Below are 22279 nucleotides of genomic sequence, written 5' to 3'. Positions count from 1 at the left end.
CTTTAAAATTGAAAGAGTCAAAACAAAAAACATACAATTATTAAAGATCCCCTAATCAAATGATAAAACATACATATTTTGTTTCAATGATGAAATAAAAGTAAAAATCATTTTCAAACACACATTTGGACATGAAATATTGAATGCCACTACTACCTTCCCTCACCTTTCCCGTAGACTTCTAAACCTACAAGAGATTAAACATCTATTTCACTATGGTTAAGTTGTCACTGCACACTATTTTGGAACTCTCTCTAGCTCTTTCTTTTTATGTCTTGTGTTACAATGTCTCACGTCTTACCATTACTATCCATCATTAATAAATCATCTTCTCCATTTTCACACCTCTTGTATGTTATCCTAATTACCATTTCATTTGCATCTTTCATCTTGTGTAGCTAATTTGGGTATATGTATGTTTCTTTTTCTCTTCATATTGTGTTATAAAATCATATAGGAGTCATGTCTGTTTATGCATGAGAATTAATACAAATTGTTTGAATATTTGTTTGCAGATTTTTGTTGTTGTGGTTTCTCAACCAAAATGGGTCCAAAGAAATGGTTCAAGATACTACTCAGAAGGAAGAAACATAAGGAAGATAAATCCAAACAAGAAAAGGTTTTTTTTTCCTTCTTTTCTATCATTCTATGATGTTTTTCACTTATTAAATTTTTATCTTATTTTATATATCTCGGTGTCATGTATGTCAGACACATACAAATGTCAGACACCAAACACGACTTCAATATAAAGTGTCAGTGTTACATAAAATTTAAAAGAGTTTGATTAAAATCTAGAAATAATAAATTATGTAGTATTTTTTGAATAGGTACAATCCACTGATGAAATATCAAATGAATCCTCTAATGGGAAGCAAAGTCCTCATGAAGAGTCGAGTAGCACTCCGAATGAAGGTTTGATGATGGACAGGACAGTTCCATCGAGGTTGATTGACAATATTGCTGCTACTAGGATTCAAAATGCATTTCGGTCATTTATGGTACAATACAATATCTTTGTGATCCTGGACTTGTTTTATTTCATTAGTATTACTTTTTTCACACTAACTGTGTTTGTATGGTTGTATTTTTTTAATTCATATACAAAAATCAAACCTCCTTGTGTCTCTTTTTTTTCTCTCCTGAATTTCCTTGAAGTTGAAAAGGCTTATGGGCTCTGAAGGTTTTTTTGCCAGTTTGACTTGTGTTCGTTTTGGCGAAGGATAGATTTGGAAAGTGTTTTGGCTGAGGTGGTGTTGAAAAGTTTGGACTCTTTTTCTTCTTCTAATGGTTGGATGGCTTTTATTCCTAAAAGAAAAGTCAAATTTTTAAAATGTGATCTCAAATTGGACGACAGGGAGATTTATGGGTAGATGTTTTGAGAATCAAGGGCTTACAAAGGAATTTATTTCTTTAGATTTTAAGGCAAGGATGGCGGAGGAATGTTATTTTGGCCTTCCAAGTGGGGGCGTTTGGGTGGAGCAAATAGTTGGTGTTTTGGAAATTTATTAATCACTTTTTAAACTTTGCTCTAATAGGCTCAATACTAATCTTGTTATTTTGCGGATAGTCACTATTCAGGTATTTTTTTAATAACTTTTTAGAACATTGTTTTAATAGGCCCAATCTTGATGTTACTTTCCAAATTGTTTCTCTCGAAGAATATTTAGTGATGTCCTATCCATTTCGCCCTTTGGGCGTTGATCTAGTCGTGGGTCAATGTGAGAGGAATAAGAGTTTGGGGAATGATGAGTTTATTGTCTCCTTATTTTTAAGAAGTTATGGCATTTTATTAAGAATAATGTGGGAATTACGTTTGACCAATCCTTTATTTCTCTTTTCTTGTCTCATAGCTTCTTGTCCTACTTTGTTACTTTGATCTCAAATGTCGTTTCTCCTAACACTTTAGGCAATTTTCGTCTTATTTTTTAGGTTGTTTTTTTTTACAAGCTTGTGGCGAAAGTGTTGGCACCTAGTTTGTTTTTGGTAGTGGACACACGGATCTCTCTTAATCAATCGACTTTCATTAAAGGGAGACTTATGGTAAATGGTGTGGTTGATGTCAACGAGCTTTTTTATTTAGCCAAAAATACTAAAAGAGCATGTCTGATTTTTAAAGTTGACTTTGAAAAGACTTATGATTCGATTAGCTGAAGTCGTTTAGACTATAAGTTAGGTAGGTTTGGATTTTCTAACAAGTGACATGTCTAGATGTTGCACGTATCCTTTTTGGGAACTTAGTTGTCCTCGCCAATAGTAGCCCTACGTAGAAAATTAATATTCAAAGGGGTTCAAAGCAGGGAGACCCTTTAGCTCTCTTCCATTTTTCTAGTAGTTGAGGATTTAAGTGGTATGTATAAGAAGGTGATTGATATCAGCCTCTTCAAAGGTTTTAAGGTCGGGTCATCTAATATGATGGTCACTCACATAGTATGGAGACAATACGCTTGTCCGAAGAGAGGCTGCGGTGTAAAATCTTGAGGCTATAAAAACTAGGGATGGCGAAACGGGCCCGACTCGTTGGACATGTTTGTTTTTCTCGCACTTTCGTGCGAGATGGGCCAAAAGTTTAAGCCTGCACCCTTTAAAGTATCCGTCCTGCCCAGTTTTTTGTGAACTTTTGCAGACTCGGACATTAACATAAATTTTGTATCTTTAGGCTTAAAAGTGCAGTGCCCGCCCACCTCGCCCTTACTTTTAGTGCACGGTGGGTCAAGATTTTAGGCTCATACTCTCAACTATGTCCATCCTGCCCCGCCCCTTTTTTGGCAGGCTTTTGCAGCACGGGCCTAAACAAGGCCAGCATACCCGTTTGTTACCCCCTAGTAAAAACCATTCTTTAGAGCTTTGAATTGGCTTCAGGTCCTCGAGGTAACTTCTCCAAAAGTAGCTTGATTTGGATGAATGTGGATTCGAATTTTGTGGCAATGGCTAAATGATTTTTGCATTGTAAGCACGAGTCTCTTCATTTTAGATATCTTAGGCTCCCTATCAAGGATAATCCTTGCAAAGAAGCCTCTCGGGAACCTTTTATCATCCTTGTTTCCAATAGGATTCCCTCGTGGAGCCACAAGTATATTCATTTGGATATAAGAGTGGTTCTAATCAACTTTTTCCTAAAATCTATCACTATCTTCCATGTTTCCTTTTTGAAGATGCATGTGTTGGTTTGGAAGATGTTAGTTAGGCTTCAGAAGATATTTCTGTTGGTGGTATTAAAAGGGCTTCCAAGATTGCCTAAGTGGTGGTTAAAATTCGACAAGTCGATGAGGGTTAACTGTTAGAGATCTTCGCCTAATAAATCTAACACTTTTTGGGAAATGCAGATGTTGCATGGAGATGGTTCATACCTAAAACCTTCCGACTAGTTTAATAAGGGTCTATCAAGAAAGGTTGAGGATGACATGCAAATCTTCTTTTGGAACAACCTCTGGCTAACCACTATTATGCTTCTCCTTGGTTTTCCTAGGCTTTACCAAATCTCGTGGCAGCATGAAATGGTGATTGGTAGTATAGGTCAATAAGAGCTAGGACCTGGATTTGGGATTTAAGTTGGAGGAGGACTCTGTTTGTTTGTGAGGAAGATTTGGTTACTAGGTTACTCTCAAATATGGCTGACAATAGTCTTTCACTTGATTGAAAATTCTAGCGTAAGAACCATGTTGAAAATAATATGTATTCTATTAAATTGGTGCATTCATCCTTCATAAATTCTTTGCAAGAGTTTAATTTAACTATTAGAGTTTAATTCTGAAAAAGTTAGGTTTCATCTAAGGTTATGATCGCTAGAAGTTGATTCAGAATAAAGTCTTCACAAAGGAGGACATTTAAGGAGGACATTTTTAAATAGGGGATTTTGAAAGACCCTTATAGGCTTTCTTACGGTTGTTGTCTAGGCTCTTTTGATGCGTCCCCTCGTTTATTCTTCACTAGTAAAATTGCAACTCTAGTTAGATGATTTCTCTAAGTTTTTAGATCATTGTGAAGTGGAAATAGAGTTAAAGCATGTATGACTTTAGTTTACAATTATGCGATATATAATCTTTGAAAGTCCCAAAATTGCTCTTTTTTTAGGGTTGACAATTCACATCTTGGAAATCTTAAAACTAGTGTAAAATTGGTCCAACAGTTCAAATCGCATGGCTGTATTAAATGTATGACTCTTTAACAAGAGAGAAATCAGTTTCGTGCAATCTAGGGAACAGGTTCCTTGAACTCTAGGCATTTTCTATAGAGTGAAAAAGAGATGAAAAGAAAAATAAAATGAGGGAGACTATATTATTAGAGAGATAAAGAAAAAGGCAGATGCAATTTCTGCAACATCAAAAAGTTAGAGGGTCTGCTGCAATCTATACTTAACCTTTTATGAAGACACTGAATTTGTTATCTATATTTTCATCTTTGTCGAATGAAGCAAAAATTCTACCTTCTTATGAATGGTGCTTCTAAATTTCCTTGCAATCATAAACATGGCTGCAACTATCAACAATTCATTCTTCAGTTTATAAGTTTAACAAAACTGACATGAGAGGCTATATTTTGATTCATTAATAGAATAGAAAAAGTTACAATATCAATGAAACAATTAATGTGATGCCTTCAATTTCAAAATAGAAAATCAAAATTTCAACATCCTTCTATAGTGATAGTCTAGTTTTACATTAAATTAAATTTAAACTGATTGAATGACACAAGATATTTTGCATGTCTGCAAGTTATCATTTATTTCTATCATCTCTTTTAGAACATGGACCACAGTCTTCACATTTTTTTATTTCTACTGGAAAGAATTAAACTCAAAGCAATGAAGATCAGTCAGAGCACTGATTCCAAAAGGAGAGTTAAGTCCTAGGGATATGTAAATGATGATATTATCTGCATTGTACCTGTCACCCTCATTTATAACAGTTTGAAAGCAGTTATTTCCCCATCTTCAACTTTGTTTTGAAGGATTAACTTTAGAGATGCTAATTTGAGGATTTTCTTCAAAATATAGCAATTTTTGCACTGGCTTAGTGACATTAGTGAACTTACGCCCTGCCCCTATACCTATGTTGCTACACAGGCAAGAAGAACATTTCAACATCTAAGGGGAGCAGAGAATTTTGAAGCTTTAATTCAAGATCACATGGCCAGAGAGCAAACAACAACTACGCTTGACTATATACATTCATGGAGCAGAATACAAGATCAAATTCGAGCTCGCAGAATCTGTATGATAACAGCAGCCAAGATTAAGCAAAAGAGATTGGAAAGCCAGTTAAAAATTGATGCTAAGATTAATGAGCTCGAGGTGATATCACCATTATAGTGTTTCTCTATTTTTAGTAATGTGAGGCTATTTTAGATATTGTTTCAATCTTAACAGAATACGACTTTGTGTAAATGTGTCTTAGGTGGAATGGTGCAGTGGTTCTGAAACAATGGAAGAGATAGTTTCCAGGATACATCAGCGAGAAGAAGCAGCAATTAAACGAGAGCGAGCCTTGGCATATGCTTTCTCGCATCAGGTACATAACGTGTTCTACTTGCTTTAGCCTAAAGAGAATTTAAAATTTGATCGCTTATGTGTAACTGATATTGCAGTGGAGGCCAAACTGTAACCAGTATTTTGGCCAGGCTTCTTATAGCCTTAGTAAAGAAAGCTGGGGTTGGAGCTGGATGGAGCGTTGGGTTGCAGCGCGTCCTTGGGAAGTCCGGGTTCAAGTTCAGTCTCCCCAAACAAAGAAACTCAACGGCCAGCAGCAGCAGAAAACCAAAATAGATAAGCCGAACCACAATGAAACAAAATCACCATTGGCTAAAGCAGCCCTGTCAAATGGGAAGGAGACTGAGAAAGGAAAGAAAAACAAAACATAAGGGTTGCCAAAAAAATGCTGGGCAGAAAATTAGATGGATATTGGTTTCTTCATCTTCTTTTGATGTTTATTTTTCTATATTTGGCTTGTGAGAATCTATCATTTGGTTTGTACTGTGTCTCCTTAGAAGACTTTAACTTATTATTTGGTTTTGTATGTATCATGAATTCCCTTGTTTTGGTTGAAACATGAGAATGGTCTATATTATTCCCTTCAATACCGATACTTTAACACCCATAATAATGTGAGAAAATAAACACGACACTATCATTGATACTTTAACACTGTTAATAATATGAGAAAATGAAAGTAGTAACATTGATACATGAGAAAATGAAAGTAGTAACATTGATACTTTAACGCCGATGATAAGAAATCCTCCAATTATTTTCAATAAATAAAACATTGAAACAATAAAAATAATATCTTCCCTTCCCAATAAAATCTGTAGAGAAGGATTAGATAAGTTTGCTTATTTTGCAAACTATCATCTAGTTATTGCAAGGTTTCAGACAGATAAAGACAGGACATGGTTGGCTTTTATATGGAAACATAGTCATTAATAATAGCCTTATTCTAGAAATATGTAAACCCAGAATTGTGTCCCTGTACAATGACCAGTTAAACTATTTGAAGTAATGTCATTTATCAATGGACTAGAAGCACCAACAAACAACCCAAAAAACAATTACTACATCTAAGCAGAAGCCAGTATTTCAATTTTCCTTTATTTTCATTTTCCCTTTATGCAAGAGCATTTCCAGCTGTACAAAATGTATTTTTAGGCACTGAAATCTCAGGGGAGTAGGGGACCATAGACAGATGAACAAGAAACACAATCTGGTAGCACTTATGGGTGTGAAATTGTTGAGCTTAGTTGTGCAAATCCCCTGCAGATGTCTTGCACTTTCCCCACTTGTTCTACTTACTAAAGTTAATCTATCCCCATTCAATGGATATTGGGTATATGGACTGTGATCTGCAGATGCCACACTACTCAAAACCTCAGCTGACTTCAGCAAGGATGATAAGTTGAATAAAAAATTTACCTAGTAGCATTTGGAAAGACTACGTTTGACGAAATCTCCATGACATTGTAGTTTTGTTGAAGTTCTAAAGTACAATTTTTGCCAAAATAACGGTGGTCCACGATGATTCTGCCAAACTCATCGTTAATCTAAACATGCAACTAATCTTTCAGACTACTATAAATTCACATTGTCAGTGCAATTAAGAAGAAAACTAGAACCGTTGGATAAGGATCAAATAAGAAGACTAATTTTCCAAACTTGTGTTCGAATCAACGGTCTATGAAATACGGGCCATTTGATCTTCATCTAACAGTAATAATTACTTAACTGGAATGACTGTAAATTTGTTACAGCAGAGAATCTAGGTCCCCAAATCAGCTGATTAAATAGGTAAGCTACGATTCATCAAGATTAACTTGGATCGTTTCCCATCCCTTTTTACTAAGACCCCTAATCAACCCTTCAGTCACAATTAAGAATCATCCCTTTTTACTAAAGAGAAACTAGATATATGATATGAGAAATGAAAAGCAGAAAACCACACACAATTTAGGAAATTTTACCTAATAGAAAGCTCAGAATCAACTCACACGCAACTAGTTTCTTTAGTAAAACAGTTTCTACTGTTTATAGACAATGACTTCTCAGCTATATGCTCCCATAACTCAAGCATGAAAGAGATAGATCATAGACATAATAGAACAGCAGAGGTGGGTTGATCTTTCAAATCCCTTTAGCAGTATGAAGAAGCAATAGAACATGTGATGAAAGGTCGCAAAAGAAAACAGTAATAAAAAGTAAGAAAACGACCATTTCTAACAAAAAGAACACTCTTTCATCTCTTACCATCATCTGAATCATGACGTAGCAACCAAACTAAACCTGGAGCATAAATTACAAGTTCATATTGTTGGCTTATTTGGGAATTTTCCCTGTTTTGCAACAGAGAGAAAGCTCAACTTTCATATCTAGATCTTCACAAACATGGAAAGAAATATAGATGTGATGCATGTTTTCATACCAAAACTAAAACTTGATAACAAATTACACAATAGATATAGTAACTACAAATTGTAACAAATTATAAACAACATCAAACATAGTAATACAACAATGATTAACTAAACACACAAACAAACACAGTACTCTAACATGAAAATTAACATAACAAACTTGAGCATGGAAAACCTGAAAATTCAACTCCAGATTTTCTTCATTCCCCAAGCATAAACCATTGAAATGAACCATTCCAAATCCAACTCCTCATCTCGATCCCGCAAGAAACACAGCAAGTTCTCAACCAATCATCTTCGAAACAAGCGAAAACAATCACATACCAAATTGATTTCCAGATTTAGGGTTTCAAAGGCGAGTCTTGAAGGATAAGGAAACCAGGTTAACAATTTCAACGACGAGAATCAGAGGAAGCAGATGACGGCCTTTCAGACACACCGCCATGCACCTCATCATCATCACCTCCAATTCGCGCCGGCACACGGAAGCCAGAAAAGCTACCAGAAGCAAATCCGGCACCCAACGCACCCGTAGCAGCCGCCTGACGTCGATAATCAGCAGCAACAAACGTCGGAGCATCTATCCAAGCACGAACTGAAGGACTGTAACTGGACTGAAGGGGTCCCCTCTGAGAAAGATACTGATTCTGACCATACATCACCGCCGGAAAAACCACCGGCGAAGGCGAAGGAGTACGAAACACAAAACCTCCACCTGAATCATCATCATGGTGATTATGATTACTACCACCACCACTACCAGTATCAATAGCACCAACACCAACACCACCGCCGCCGCCGCCAAAACCGGAATTCCATGCTATCGGAATTCCATCAAAGTTTCCGGCGAATAGAACATTCTGAACATTCTGATTCCGATTCTGTTGAAGCGAGAGACGCAAATCATTACTATTCGTTCTCGAAAGCAAATCAGGAGTGCTATTATTATAACTCTGAAACTGAATCGGCGAAGACGACGTCGTTTCAGTTTCAAACGGAATGAAACCGTTGCTACTGTTATTATTGCCGTTAAAGTTCTGAAGAAAACGAAACTCGTTTTCGTTAGCGTTTTCCTTCTCTTCAACGTCGTCGTTTTGTTGCTGTTTAGAACTAACAAGAGTAGGTTTCCATGGAGGAAGTTGCGCGAGCTGATCGATGGCGGGCTTTGCTTTATTAATGAGCCAGTCAAGGGCTTTACTGGGCCGGTCAAAGCCCAACCGATCTTGAACGTCGTAGAATTCAATAGCGGTGTGGGCCGATAACCGTACCCGGCGGTCTCTCGGGCCTTTCGCGGTGCAAACTTTACTGTGACGGTCTTTTCTTCCTCGCGACCGTATAATGTGACCGCCGTCAACTTCCACTATCTCACCGCCATTCATTATCTCTACATAATCAACCGAAGTAGTAGAACGACACCGTTTCTTTCCTGGTTGTAACGGAACTGTTAACTCTAACGGTTCTACATGTTTCGGGTTTAATACGGTGTCGTTTTGGTGATGGAGTTGATGATGGGTGTTTCTTGGAGGATCCAGACTCGGACAGTATATGTTTTTGTTTCGGTGTTTTATGTTTTGTTGTGTTGTTGTTGTTGTTGGTGTTGATTGTTGTTTTCTTTGTTGTGAGAAAAGTTTTAGCCATTCAATAATTTATTTTCCATGCGAAATTGGAAAAGTTGGAAGTACAAATTAGGTCAGGGGAAGAGAGAAAGAAAGAGAATGGAATAGTATAGGGATGAGGAATTGATTGGAGTGGCAGTGGTGTTTGGTTGGGTCAGAGGGAGAGAGTTAAAAGGGTTAAAGTTCATCACTGCTGTTCTTGTATTGTAGTACCGGTGTGTCTAAGCTGGATGCTACCCATAGTACTACACCAACCATTCTATAATTCAATTCAATTCAATTCAATCAATCAACAAAACTCAAACTAAACTCGCTCTTTATTTTCTATGCTACTCTTTTAAGCATTTTTTTAACACATCCATTGATATGCTTAAGAATGTAATTATGGGTTTACCACGGTTGTTATTTTATCACTTAATTTGAAGTTTTTAACATAATGCCTTCTATAAAGCTAGAAAAAATTGATAATAATTCATTTTAATAATTCACTATTTTAAAAATACTCACACGGAAGGGGATGAAATAACATTTTTGAGATCAATATACTAAAAGTGTTTTTTAATCAAGATACTTTAGTGATTAATTTTTTTTTTTAAATAAATAAATAACATTGCAGATTTAAATTTTTCTAAATGTTTTTACACAGCCTCTCAACATTCTAAATAAATTTTTGTATTTGAAGAAATAGTATTTAACTTTGAGATACAGATATTTGGTAGTACCACAAAACATACATATAAATTTAATTAAATTTATGTGGGTTATAATATAATTTATTAAATTTTATTTGAATTTCAATAAATATAAAATTAAATTAAAATAGTACATAAGAAATTATTTTATGAGAATAAAAGTAGTATATTGATAGTATAAAATAATTTTATACTGTCATTTAATAGAAATTTACCAATCAATTATGTCATATAATTAATTTAAAAATGAGTTTAAAAGTAATGCACTGACAGTGTAAATTAACTTTACACATATAATCAATCAAAATTCTTACACTTGTCATGCCATATTAATTTTTTTAAATTAAAATTATGTTTTAATTGGATACGTGATTGTGATTAGTTGATAGTGTAAAAATATTTTACATTGTCACTACATATTCTTTTTTCTCTTTAAAAATATCAGAATGACTTGATAAAATACTTGGTGATGATTGGTTTTACACTGTCGTGCATTTTTTTCTATTATTGTATGAACACTTCTTTAAAAAATTTATATCAATTTTTTAATTCTTTAAAATGTATTATATTATAATTAACGATAAAAAAATTAAAAATTAATTGTAAAATTTATCGTTAATTAGATAAAAATAATTAAATTAAAATAATTTTAAGAGTTAATAGAACAAAATAATTTTTAAAAAAATTAAGGGATCAAAATAAAACAGACAAAAAAAAAATTTATTTATTTAAATTTTTCTCACACTTTCTTATCCTCTGCATTTATAATTTAAAAAAATAAAACTATGCCAAAATTTAATACGCCCTATTTATATATACTATATAGGTTTATAAGAGGGGGTTAGATTGTTGGTTATACCTCTAGGAATTATGCTTTGAGAATTGAGACTGATCTCTTTAACATGGCCACCAGCCACTTGCACCACCGTACCTTTCGAAAGGAGCACCCTCCCCTAACACCTTTTCTTTACCTATCTTTGCTGCTTGGCTTAAAAGAAACAACTGATCATGGATGACTAAATTTACTTCTTTTAAGCAACTTTTTCTTTTCCCTTTGGCAGTAACGTTACTGTACATGGCATCTCAATGCGTCTCCCTTTTTCTTCTCTTTAGGAACAACATTGTTTGGTTGTGTGTTTTCATGCTTGTCGACATCCTAAAAATAATTATTTACAATTTTTTATATTTAGTATTTAGTATCTATTTAGTAGAGTATCTATTTTAGAAGAGTCAAAGATTTTGAATTGATTTTATAATATTTAGCTCTTTTAAAATATAATTAATTTTTTTAAAAATGAATTTTATTTGAAAATAAAATTTATAGATAGTGAGGTTAAACATAATTTACACACTAAAATAAAATATTCCATATATTTATTCAAGATTATTTCATTATCCATTCATTTATAATCAAACACCCGCTTAGTACTAGTTTATAAACTAAAATCATATTCGTTAGGGAATAGATAAATCTGTCCTTATAATCGTACTTACAAGTTGAGTTTAAGATTTTTTTTTAAAAAAATCTTTTAAACTATCTATCTTCTCTTTAAGCTTTTGCCATTGATTTTAGTTTTTTTGTTTTACAAAAGTTGCATTACATCTTCAATAATTAAAAGCTTTTGCCATTGATTTTAGTTTTTTTGTTTTACAAAAGTTGCATTACATCTTCAATAATTTTTTAATGATATATCGTTGATAAAATTTTAAAATATAATTTAATCTTTAATTTTAATTAACTTGTCTTTAACATTAAAGTAAATTGTTAAGTTAAAGTTAAATGTTAAATAGCTAAACTATTAAATTGGTAACATTTTAATGTCGATTCAAACCAAGCCGAATTGTATTGAGTACGTAATTCTTTGTGTTGAAGTATTATTCGACAAAGTTTGTATTAACTATATTCGACATAGAGTCGAATATAGCAAGTAGTTGTCGAAATATGATATTGTCGAAGAAGTGTATTTCGATAGAGTTAGAATTGGGAGTTATTTTGTTTTGTGAATTTGTTTAGTTAGTTAGAGTTTGTTTGTTGAGCATCTCCCTCTCTAAAACCCTAATTTTCTTTTTTTTCTTTCATTATCTTTGCGTAGTAAAATCATCTTGCAACCAAGGCGTGGTTCATTCACTCGAGTGAAGAGTGAAGAACTAGAGGAGTAATTAATCGGAAAGATTGATTCTTGTTCATCAATATTGATTCGGATTATCTCCAAGAATTGAGGTTAATTCCAACATATAGTATCTAGAGCACTAGCTGTGTGATTCTTGAGAAGCATAACGCAATGAATCATCCGAATAGGCATTTTCCAACAAATCTCTAAATTTTGAAAGATAAAAATCATGAGAAGTAGTATAAGCAGATGAAAGTTATCTTTTGTTATCAAGATCTTTGGGATCTTTTGAAGAATGTAGTAACACCAATCGCAAAGAATGTTACAGATGAACAAAATGCTGCACACAAAGATTTTAGGAAGAAAGATTATACAAATTTCTTTATAATTCATCAATTTGTTGATCAAGACAACTTTGAGAAAGTTGGTGATGTAGACTCAGCGAATGAAGCATGGGACATCCTGGAAAAATTGTTTGGAGGTGTAGAGAAGGTGAAAAGACGAGGTTACAAAATCACAAAAGAACATATAAATTGCTTCAGATGGAAGAAACTGAAAGCGTGGCGGATTTCTTCACTAGGATTACAAAGCTGGTGAATCAAATCAAGATGTATGGAGAAGTGTTTACATCAAAATTTGATGTCGAAAAGATCTTGAGGCTATTGGCTCCAAAATTCGATCATGTGGTAATAGCCATAGAAGAATGAAAAGATTTGTCAAGCATGGCAAAAGAAGAGCTTTAAGTAACACTTGAATCTCATGAACAAATGAAGGCCGAAAGATCTGCAAGCAAGGTGAAAAATGATGTAGCTCTTCAGGCGCAATTAGCAAAAGAAATGAAAGATAAAGGAAGATGGATGGCAACGAAGGTAGAGGAGGTTACAACAATTCGAATGGCAGAGGTAACCAACATGAAGCAAGTTCGTCGAACTAGAGAAAGCCCTTGAACCAAAGCAATAACAGAGGTGGTGTTGTAAGTAGAGGAAAAGGTGGTGGAAGAAAACCTTAGAAGAGTCACATTAAGTGTTACAATTGTTAGAAGTATGGTCATTAGTCTAGTGATTGTCCTAAAAATAAAAGAAATGAAGAAACTGATGCAAAGCTTACAAAACACGAAGAAGAAGAAGAAGAAGAGATGTTGTTGATGGTCACAACGAGAGATGAAGAAAGATTCAAGGACCAATGGTACTTGGACTCTGGATGCTCATCACACACGAATGGAATGAAAGATTGGTTTGTTAGCATGAGTCCCTCAATGAAGAACAAGGTGGAATTCATTAATGACAACACCCTAGATGCTAAAGGTGTTGGTGACGTTCGGGTTATGAGGAAAAATGGTAGAAGGTTAGTGATTTCCAATACATTATATATACTAGGAATGAAAAGTAATTTGCTCAGCATAGGGGAACTGATCGAGAAGAATTAAAAATTGTTAGAAGATAAGATGATGAGAGTTCTTAACTAAGGTGGTAGATTAATCTTGAAGGCACATATGTCGCAGAACAAAATCTTCAAGATTGAACTTAATGTGATAGAGCACAAATGTCTGGAAATAGCAGCTAGCAGAGATGAATGGCTATGGCACTACAAACTTGGCCATCCCAAATTCAATGACATATGAAATATTAAGAGAAGAAATATGGTTTCAAGTTTACCAAAAAATCGACATTCCAAATGAAGTGTGTGAAGAATATGTGTAGTCAAAGCAACAAAGGCAATTCTTAAAGTCATATATTCTGATGTATATGGTCCTATCTAGGTGGATTCGATTGGAAGTAATAGATACTTTTCATATTCATAGATGATTTCAGCCAAAAACTATGGACTTACCTGGTCAAGAAGAAAACCGATGTGATCGAGGTATTCATAAATTTGAAATCTATGATGTAAAGACAAAGTGGTAAAAAAAACTCAAGACTCTGAGAGTTTATGGTGGTGGAGAATATGTGTCGAAACATTTTGATGCATTATGTGAGAAAGAAGGGATTGTGCATAAGGTGGTTCCATCCTATACTCCACAGAAAAATAGAACCGCGGAAAGGAAGAATAGAACCATCAGAATATGGTGAAAAATATGTTGAAAGGAAAGAATATACCTAATGAATTATGGAGTGAGGTTATGTCATCTGCTACATACATCTTGAACAAATGTCCGACTAAGAAGCTAGAAGGAATCACACCAGAAGAATGTTGGTTTGGTGTCAAGCCTAGCTTAAGTCATCTGAAGTTGTTGGGATAAATTGGATCTATAGCACATAGACACGTGCCTGATCAGTTGAGGAGGAAACTTGACGACACGTTAAGTCAAATGATCTTGATAGGATATCATTCGACTGATGGATATAAAATATTCAACCTAGTGAACAAGCAAGTCCTAATAAGCATAGATGTGATAATAAAAGCGCTAAAGGTGTGGGATTGGAAAGAAAATGTCAAAAAAGATTCGGTAAGAATCTTATGCGACGAACCGACATGGGAAACTGGCAGAGGAGTTCGACAAGAAGAATTCATAGATCAAGCAGGCATAAGCATACCTCAAAGAACAAGAAACATACCTGTAAGGTTCCAAAAATGTATTATTACATCAAAGGATGTGGTCGATGATGATGGTGAGCTGGTACATTATACTTTCTTTGCAAATACTAAACTAGTAAATGTAACTGAGGCATTGAAAAACACAAAGTGGATGCAAGCGATGGATGAAGAACTAAAGTCGATAAAAGTTAACAACACCTGGTCATAAGTTGAATTGCCACAAGGCAAAAAAGTAATTGATGTGAAGTGGGTATACAAGGTGAAACTTGATCCAAAAGGAGAATTAACCCGACAGAAAGCAAGGCTTGCAGCTAAAATATTTTTTCAGAGAGAATATCGTCAACGAATTTTTTGCATCAGTTGCTAGGATTAAAATAATCATGTTAGTTGTTGGTCTAGAAATATAAATAACTGCTATATGTGTCAGATGGATGTGAAAAATATGCATTCCTAAATGGCCCGTTAGATGAAGAAATTTATATCGAACAACCAGTTGGGTTTGTAAAGCAAGGCCAAGAAAGCAAGGTATACATACTGCATAAAGCCATGTATGGGCTTAAACAAGCTCCAAGAGTTTGGAATAAAAAATAGATAGTTTCCTAAAGGAGAAGGAGTTTGTGAAGTGGAGAAATGAGCATGGAGTATATGTTAGAAAAAGTAGGGGTGAACTTCTTATACTATGTATCTATGTTGACGACCTATTGATAACAGGTAGCTACAAGAAAGATATCAAAGACTTCAAATGTGGTCTTATCAAGGAGTTCAAAATGTCCTACCTAGAAAACATTTCATACTTACTTGGTATAAAATTGTACAAGATTAGTATAGGCTTGATGATGCGTCAAAGAAGATATGTAAGCGAAATACTCAAAAGATTTGAGATGGAAGAATGCAATGCAACTTCGAAACTTATTGAACCAAGACTGAAACTGTCAATTGACTCAGATGAATATGATGTCAATCCAACTCAGTATGGAAGACTTATAGGATCATTAAGATACCTTTATCACACAACTTCTGATCTAGCATACACTATGAGTATGGTGAATAGATTCATGCAGAAGCCAAAGGTGTTACACCTCGCAGCCACGAAGAGGATAATAAGGCATCTCAACTATCGCTTTTTTTTCCGATAGCAAATGAAAGAAAAGAATGCAAACTAGTGAATTACACTGACTCGAGTTGGTGTAGTGATGTTGAGGATAGAAAATCCACAACTGGTTATATGTTTATGATGGGTGGTACACCATTTGCATGGAAATCAAGGAAAATACTAATGGTAGCACTGTCGTCGTGTGTAGTAGAGTACATAGTTGCCTCTCCTTGTGCATGTGTTGAAAGTATTTGTGGGTAAATATTTTCGGTAATATATCGTATCCACAGGGATTGGTTTAATATCACTGTCGTTCTATAGTTGATTATTTTGAGTGAGAAAAGTTAGTTGGATTTGTTTTATGATTATAGTATTATCAAATGTAAACAATAATGTAAATGCAAATAATGAACGTTTGTTAACGATTAAGGAAATATATTGAGCCTTAGGGTTCATCAACCTATTCCTATACAATTTATCAATTAATTCACAATTGAACAATCTTTTGAATTACTATCTTCACTTATCCTCAAATATGATTCCATGTCTGCAAATCAAATTAGATAGACTTTTACCGGTATGAGATTCGATCTCTCCAAATACCAATATCGATAATAGTAATAAGGAACGATAATTATGAAAACTCAATCACAATTCCATCTCTGCAAATTGAGATTGAATCAATATAGTAACCTAGGGCAAAAGTTAGAATCTTTTCTTTCGATCAAAGACTCCACGATAATTTAATATAAAAACAAGGTTTCTTATTGATAATAAATTCAAACAATTGTTCATAGGAAAGAATCAATGATATTGTATATTCATAGGTTAATTACTACCTTAAACTCAACACGAGGAATTTAGCTCTCCATAGACATGAAGAACACACAAGAATTAATAGATGGATTCATCTTCATCAATGGAATATCTTCGATTGGTAAAGATTTGGCCTTCAATTGTTGTTCTTGACTGCAAACTCAGAATGCTCTCCTAATTTCGCTCACCAAAAGATCCTTTCTTATGAGGCCTAGGGCTTCTATTTATAATATTTTAACTTTGTAACGCATCCACCGCGCCTCGGCACGCAATGGCGCGGCGCGAACTCAAGGCAGAGAGTTTGGCGCGTCTCGCTCCTTTATTGGCGCGGCTCGCCCTTTAATTCTTCTTCCTTCTTTGTGATTCTTCCTCTCTAGAGCTCTACGCCTGCGTGTTTCCTAGTCTTTGCCTCTTAGCTTCAATATCTGCACAAATAACACCCAAAGTGATGCAAGTTGTTCTAAGATTAGCATCGAACCTCGAAAGTTCGATTCTAACTATAAAATCCGTAAAATTCACAATATCTATTCACTTTTAGCTCAAAAGGTAGTTAATTTAACACACAAAATTACCATTAATTCACTCCTAACAGCATGTCAAGAACATATCATCTGACATCAAGAATGATAATGATTCTTAGAAGAATACCAAACTTGAAGAGAAATCCAATCAAATTAAAGGTATTCAATGTTATGAGTGGGGATGGTTTGGTCACATTAGACTAGAATGTCCCACTTTTCTCATGAAGCAGAAAATGGGCTTTATTGTATCTTGGTTTGATGATGATGAGTCAGAAGATGACTCTAACACTGAGAATTCCAAACTGGTGATGGCTCTCTCTGGCAGATGGGCATATGATGTAGAATCTTGTGATGAGAATGATCTCTATAAATATTTGGATGTGTCATACAAGGATACTTATGACAGGTGTGAAGAAAGTCTTAAGACAGAGAAAGAACAAAGAAAGATTATAACTGAATTGAAGAATGAAAAGAGGAAGCTTCTATGTACTATTTCCCATCTTCAAGGTGAGGCAATTCTATTGAATTCCAAGTTTTACAACTTGGAAATATCTTTGAAAAAGGTGAAAAATGGAGCTGATATGATGAAAGAAGCTGAAGATACAGAGGTTAATCATTCATTTGATAATCAACAAAATAAAAAATATGTAGAAAAGTTCTTTCCTGCTGAAAAGAAAAGAATGATCAACATGTCCAATCACATGTTCCAACATCTTGGCAGATTTAATGAAACTCTAACAAATTCTAATTCTTCAATTTGGAGATGTCACTATTATGGCGAGTATGGTCATATTAAGCCTTTTTTTATAAATTTTGTGGAGATCAAAAATCTTCAGCTCATTCTAAGGCTAGTCAAGTAAGAAAAAAAGAAGTGTAAAAGATATAGATGTTAATCTTATAACTTATCCTTGATAGTTTCAAATAGAGAAGACTGGTACTTTGATAGTGGATGCTCTAGACATATGACAAGAGTTCATAAGTTGTTGGTGGATATTAGGTATCACCTCATGGGTGCTATTAGATTTGGTGATGGGTTTAAAGGAGAAATTATAAGAGTAAGAAAATTGATGTGTGCTGGTTCACCAAATTTAGAAGATATTCTTCTTGTGAAAGGACTATTTGCTAATCTTATTAACATTAGTCAGTTATGTGATCAACGTTTGTTGGTCAATTTCTCTGTCAGTATGTTTAGTCAAAGATGAGAAATATGATATTCTAATGAAGGATATAAGGTCTAAAGACAACTGTTATATATGGGAAAACTTGGGTAGAAAGAGGTATGTCTATGTGGTTATAGATGATTTTTCTGAGTTTACATGAATAAACTTTCTTAGAGAAAAATCAGACACCTTTGAAGTCTTCAAAGATCTATGTCAAAGCATTCAAAAAGAGCATAATAGTGTGATTGTCAAGATTACAAGCTACTATGACTAGGAGTTTAAGAATGAAAAATTCTCTGAACTTGTGATTCTGAAGGTATTAGTCGTGAATTCTCTTCTCAGCAAGATGGAATTATTGAGCAAAATACTAGAGCTATACAAGAATCAGCTAGAGTCATGCTTCATGCTAAGCAATTACCATTGGGGTTTTGGGCTGAAGCTAAGAATACTGCATTTTATATTCATAACAGGGTCACTTTGAGAGTGTGTACTTCAACCACTTTCTATGAGCTATGGAAAGGAAGGAACCCTAAAGTCAAATACTTTCATATCTTTGGAAGTAAATGTTATGTAATAAGTGACAAACATCAAAAGGGTAAGAAGGATCCCATAAGTGATGAAGGGATATTTCTGGGTTACTCTCCAAACAAAAGAGCTTTTAGAGTTTGTAAATCCAAAACTAAAGTTGTTGTGGAATCCACATGTGTGGTAATTGATGATTCAATCACTAAAAGGAAGATAGATGTCAAAGACAATGTTGGAACATCTTCTGTGCACACCGAGGAGTCAATAAAAGAAGTAACTTATGAGTCCACTAATGTTGATCCAGATCACTTTGAAGTTAGAGTTCAGACAAAAAAAATAAAGGAAATCATTACAAGACACTCTAATGAAGCAGACATCACTGAATTTACTAAGGAAATATCAAATTCATGTCTTGTTTCTAAGCTTGAACCAAGGATGAGTCCTTTTATTCAATAAAAGAGGATCTTGAATTGCATCATTGAAATAAGAGGAAGTTTCTTTGAACTGACATGGATGAAACAAATGTTGAAGGATTATAATGTCAAACATGATGTTATGACATTACATGATAAAAATCTAAATGTTATCAGATATATAACTCAACATGGCTGGAACAAGAACCCTGATAGTCCTACTCAACTAATCAAGAATCTTGTTGAAGGAAAGGTTATTACTCTTGAGCATATGGATAACAAGGAATGACTTACTGTTATGGTGAAAGCAAATCAGAATGAGAACATAAGCAACAAGATTGGAACTTGCACTATTGAGGAGTTATAACAATTACAAATATAAAGGAATGCAACTGTTACTTCATCTTTCCTCTATTCTTTGAGGCATGATAAGCCTATACAAATTGCTATTGATAAGGGATGGAACAAAAGATATCTACAAGATAGAAGGGCTAATGACAATAACAAGGAGTGTAGAAGGGTCTTTGACAGGGGAAAGAAGTGGAAGACCACATGTAGATGATCAAGTTTGTGTGTTTCCATTTGGAAACTTTGTGCTTCCATCTGTGTGTATTGCTTGTGTGTAATATGTGTGATTCCATTTGTGTTTACATTTACTCTATTTTTTGCCAATTTTTGGCTAAAACGGGAGAGTAAATTGTAGGTGCATTTCTGTTTGTCCTGATGTTATGACACATGTCTTGACATGTTGATTAGCATGCTGATTGGACTGTGCTACTGCTAAGGGGGAGTAGTTATTATGGTTGCTTGTTGTATGCAACTATTTAGGGGAGCATGATTGTCTGTCATGCCTGTTTATGTTTTTGTTGTTGCTGCTACTAATGGGGGATTTGTGTGCATGATGTCTTACATGATGTTCTAATATCTTGCCTGATGTGGAAAATCCTAATGAGAGACTTATTTTTCTTTTGCTGCATGTGCCTCTGATGTATGAACTTGGGTAGTTCATGGTTTGAATTTTCTTGTGATTTGGATTTCCCATTGAGGGGGAGAATTGGTTTGTGTGGTAGGGGGAGTAATGGATCTGTCTGATTGTACAGGCTCTTGCGCTATGTTGGAGTTGTGATGATGTGATGTCAAACCACATGTGCGAACATCTGACTTCTGGAGAGTTTTGAAGAAGAGGTCTCTCTGTAACTGCAGTGTATTTTTGATTTATTCTTATGTTTGCAGTTTGTATAAAGTATACATGTTCTCCCCTAGCTTGTGTTGTGATTTTATTCCTATCTCCAGGATTTATTATGCTTTGGTTATTTTAGCCAAAATTTGCCAAAGCGGAGAGATTGTTAGATCCATGGTTTTATGATTGACATAGATTTTGCTAAAACATGGTTCTTAACTGATGTTGAGCAAGATGTCATGACATCTTGAGCAACTAGTACAATAGAGTCAGTTGTTACTATTTCTGATAGATATTCTAAGAGATGTTGTGACATGCTATACTAAAACATCACGACAGTACAACTGGTTTAAATCCTTGAAGATTTGTTTGAAAAATATGAGATTCTGGAAGATTCTAGTACTCATACAGACGCATTAACACAGGGATGTTTTAGGAACATTGCAAATTTGATTTGGTTTCATAAAAAGGATCTTGGAGACTTTTTAGGAAACTCTGAATATTTTTTCCTATTTTTGTGTGAAGATTTTGAAGTTGATTTAAAATTAGAAGATTGGATTTTATTGAAGAGTCCAAGCCCATATTGTAAGATTCTATAAATAAGGACTTCCTATCCCTAAAATAGCAAGCATTCACAACAAAGAAATCGTGGGTACCAAAATAAGGGTTTAGGGTTTTGAGAGTACTTTAAGTACTTTGTGTTTTTGTGTGTGTCACTCATGTATCTTTTGATACATTGAGGTAGTCTGATTGTACTCACTCACGAGCTTTTAAGCAAATAGTTGAGTATTTTTCATTGTTCTCACTCATGAGCTTTTATGCAAAGAGTCGAGTATTGTTCTTAGTTAAAAGCTTTTAAGAAAAACTAAGTATTGTTTATTGGAAGTGTAATCTTCTGTTTTGGTTCTTGTCACGGATTTGTGACTGGTTTTATCAATAAGGTGATTGTGCAAAGTGAGAGGGGAGTCTCATATCTAAAGCGTTCTTGGGTGAAGTTGCACAAGATAGTGACTAGGAGATAAGTTGTAAAATGAGATTGTTTAGGCTTTGAACTGATAGTAGGTGACGTTGTACCGAATTGGATTAACAATTGATTTTGTTTTCTTACCTTCTGCAATTTAATTCTACATGATTTATGTTTTGGTAAAAGTGTGTTTTTGTCAACAGATGATGTTATAACATCTATCCTGACATTGTATTTTTTGTTGAGACATCAATTTTGACATCTATATTACAAGTGCCAGAATTTTAATAAGAGGAGACGATGCCTATCCACCAACCATTAGATTCACCCATCATGTTAATTTTAATAAATTGCTCATCAATTAGGTTAACCTGTGCATTATGGGCAACTAAGATTTAAGCCTAATTTTATATTTCTTAATCATATGACCTGGTTTTCCATAATTAAAGCAAGAGAAAACATCAATGTCATTTCTTTGTGGTGGTGGTTGTTGCCTATCAATTGGAGTAATTGGGACCCTTGAAGGGTTCTCATTCTTAATTCAATCCAGTTCTGATTCTTTAATCATTTTCCAAATGGATTTAGAACTACATTGAATTTTTTTGTTGTTGTTTGAAATAACCAATACTTTTTCTCTTAGATCATATCTCTAAGATTCTTCTTCAATTTGATGGTGAATAATCAGACTTTCAATTTTTAATCTTTTATTTTGTAGCAAAACATAATTTTTTGAAAACTTTCAAACTAGGGG

The 22279-nt window shown here is 34.3% G+C and overlaps 3 protein-coding genes across 3 annotated transcripts; 2 read left to right on the top strand and 1 right to left on the bottom strand.

Annotated features, from left to right (window-relative positions):
* Nucleotides 1–269: 269 nt before the first annotated feature.
* Nucleotides 270–6075, top strand: LOC131653440 (protein IQ-DOMAIN 10). Its single transcript, XM_058923575.1, has 6 exons — nucleotides 270–413; nucleotides 516–619; nucleotides 831–1001; nucleotides 5066–5293; nucleotides 5397–5510; nucleotides 5587–6075. The coding sequence occupies exons 2-6, from the start codon at nucleotides 545–547 to the stop codon at nucleotides 5857–5859; spliced, it is 861 nt and encodes a 286-aa protein (XP_058779558.1). The 5' UTR covers nucleotides 270–413; nucleotides 516–544; the 3' UTR covers nucleotides 5860–6075.
* Nucleotides 6076–7901: 1826 nt separating this feature from the next.
* LOC131653439 (transcription factor TCP4-like) lies at nucleotides 7902–9807 on the bottom strand. Its single transcript, XM_058923574.1, has one exon. The coding sequence runs from the start codon at nucleotides 9279–9281 to the stop codon at nucleotides 8295–8297; it is 987 nt and encodes a 328-aa protein (XP_058779557.1). The 5' UTR covers nucleotides 9282–9807; the 3' UTR covers nucleotides 7902–8294.
* Nucleotides 9808–12570: 2763 nt separating this feature from the next.
* LOC131651000 (uncharacterized) lies at nucleotides 12571–16210 on the top strand. Its single transcript, XM_058920692.1, has 6 exons — nucleotides 12571–12813; nucleotides 12864–13007; nucleotides 13095–13223; nucleotides 13376–13665; nucleotides 14809–14938; nucleotides 15908–16210. The coding sequence occupies exons 1-6, from the start codon at nucleotides 12571–12573 to the stop codon at nucleotides 16208–16210; spliced, it is 1239 nt and encodes a 412-aa protein (XP_058776675.1).
* The last annotated feature ends 6069 nt before the right edge of the window (nucleotides 16211–22279 follow it).

The sequence above is a fragment of the Vicia villosa genome, linkage group LG2, assembly GCF_029867415.1.
Source record: "Vicia villosa cultivar HV-30 ecotype Madison, WI linkage group LG2, Vvil1.0, whole genome shotgun sequence".
NCBI lineage: Eukaryota > Viridiplantae > Streptophyta > Magnoliopsida > Fabales > Fabaceae > Vicia > Vicia villosa.
This window is presented reverse-complemented; position numbering and strand designations above follow the sequence as displayed.

Excerpts from the sequence above, each read along its gene's own strand:
- LOC131653440 (XM_058923575.1), top strand. The coding sequence starts at position 545 with ATGGGTCCAAAGAAATGGTTCAAGATACTACTCAGAAGGAAGAAACAT. Across the intron at positions 620-830 it reads ATAAATCCAAACAAGAAAAG|GTACAATCCACTGATGAAAT; the intron begins GTTTTTTTTTCC and ends TTTTTTGAATAG. Across the intron at positions 5,511-5,586 it reads CATATGCTTTCTCGCATCAG|TGGAGGCCAAACTGTAACCA; the intron begins GTACATAACGTG and ends CTGATATTGCAG.
- LOC131653439 (XM_058923574.1), bottom strand. The coding sequence starts at position 9,281 with ATGAATGGCGGTGAGATAGTGGAAGTTGACGGCGGTCACATTATACGG.
- LOC131651000 (XM_058920692.1), top strand. The coding sequence starts at position 12,571 with ATGAAAGTTATCTTTTGTTATCAAGATCTTTGGGATCTTTTGAAGAAT. Across the intron at positions 12,814-12,863 it reads TGTTTGGAGGTGTAGAGAAG|ATGGAAGAAACTGAAAGCGT; the intron begins GTGAAAAGACGA and ends AAATTGCTTCAG. Across the intron at positions 13,224-13,375 it reads CAACAATTCGAATGGCAGAG|TCTAGTGATTGTCCTAAAAA; the intron begins GTAACCAACATG and ends TATGGTCATTAG.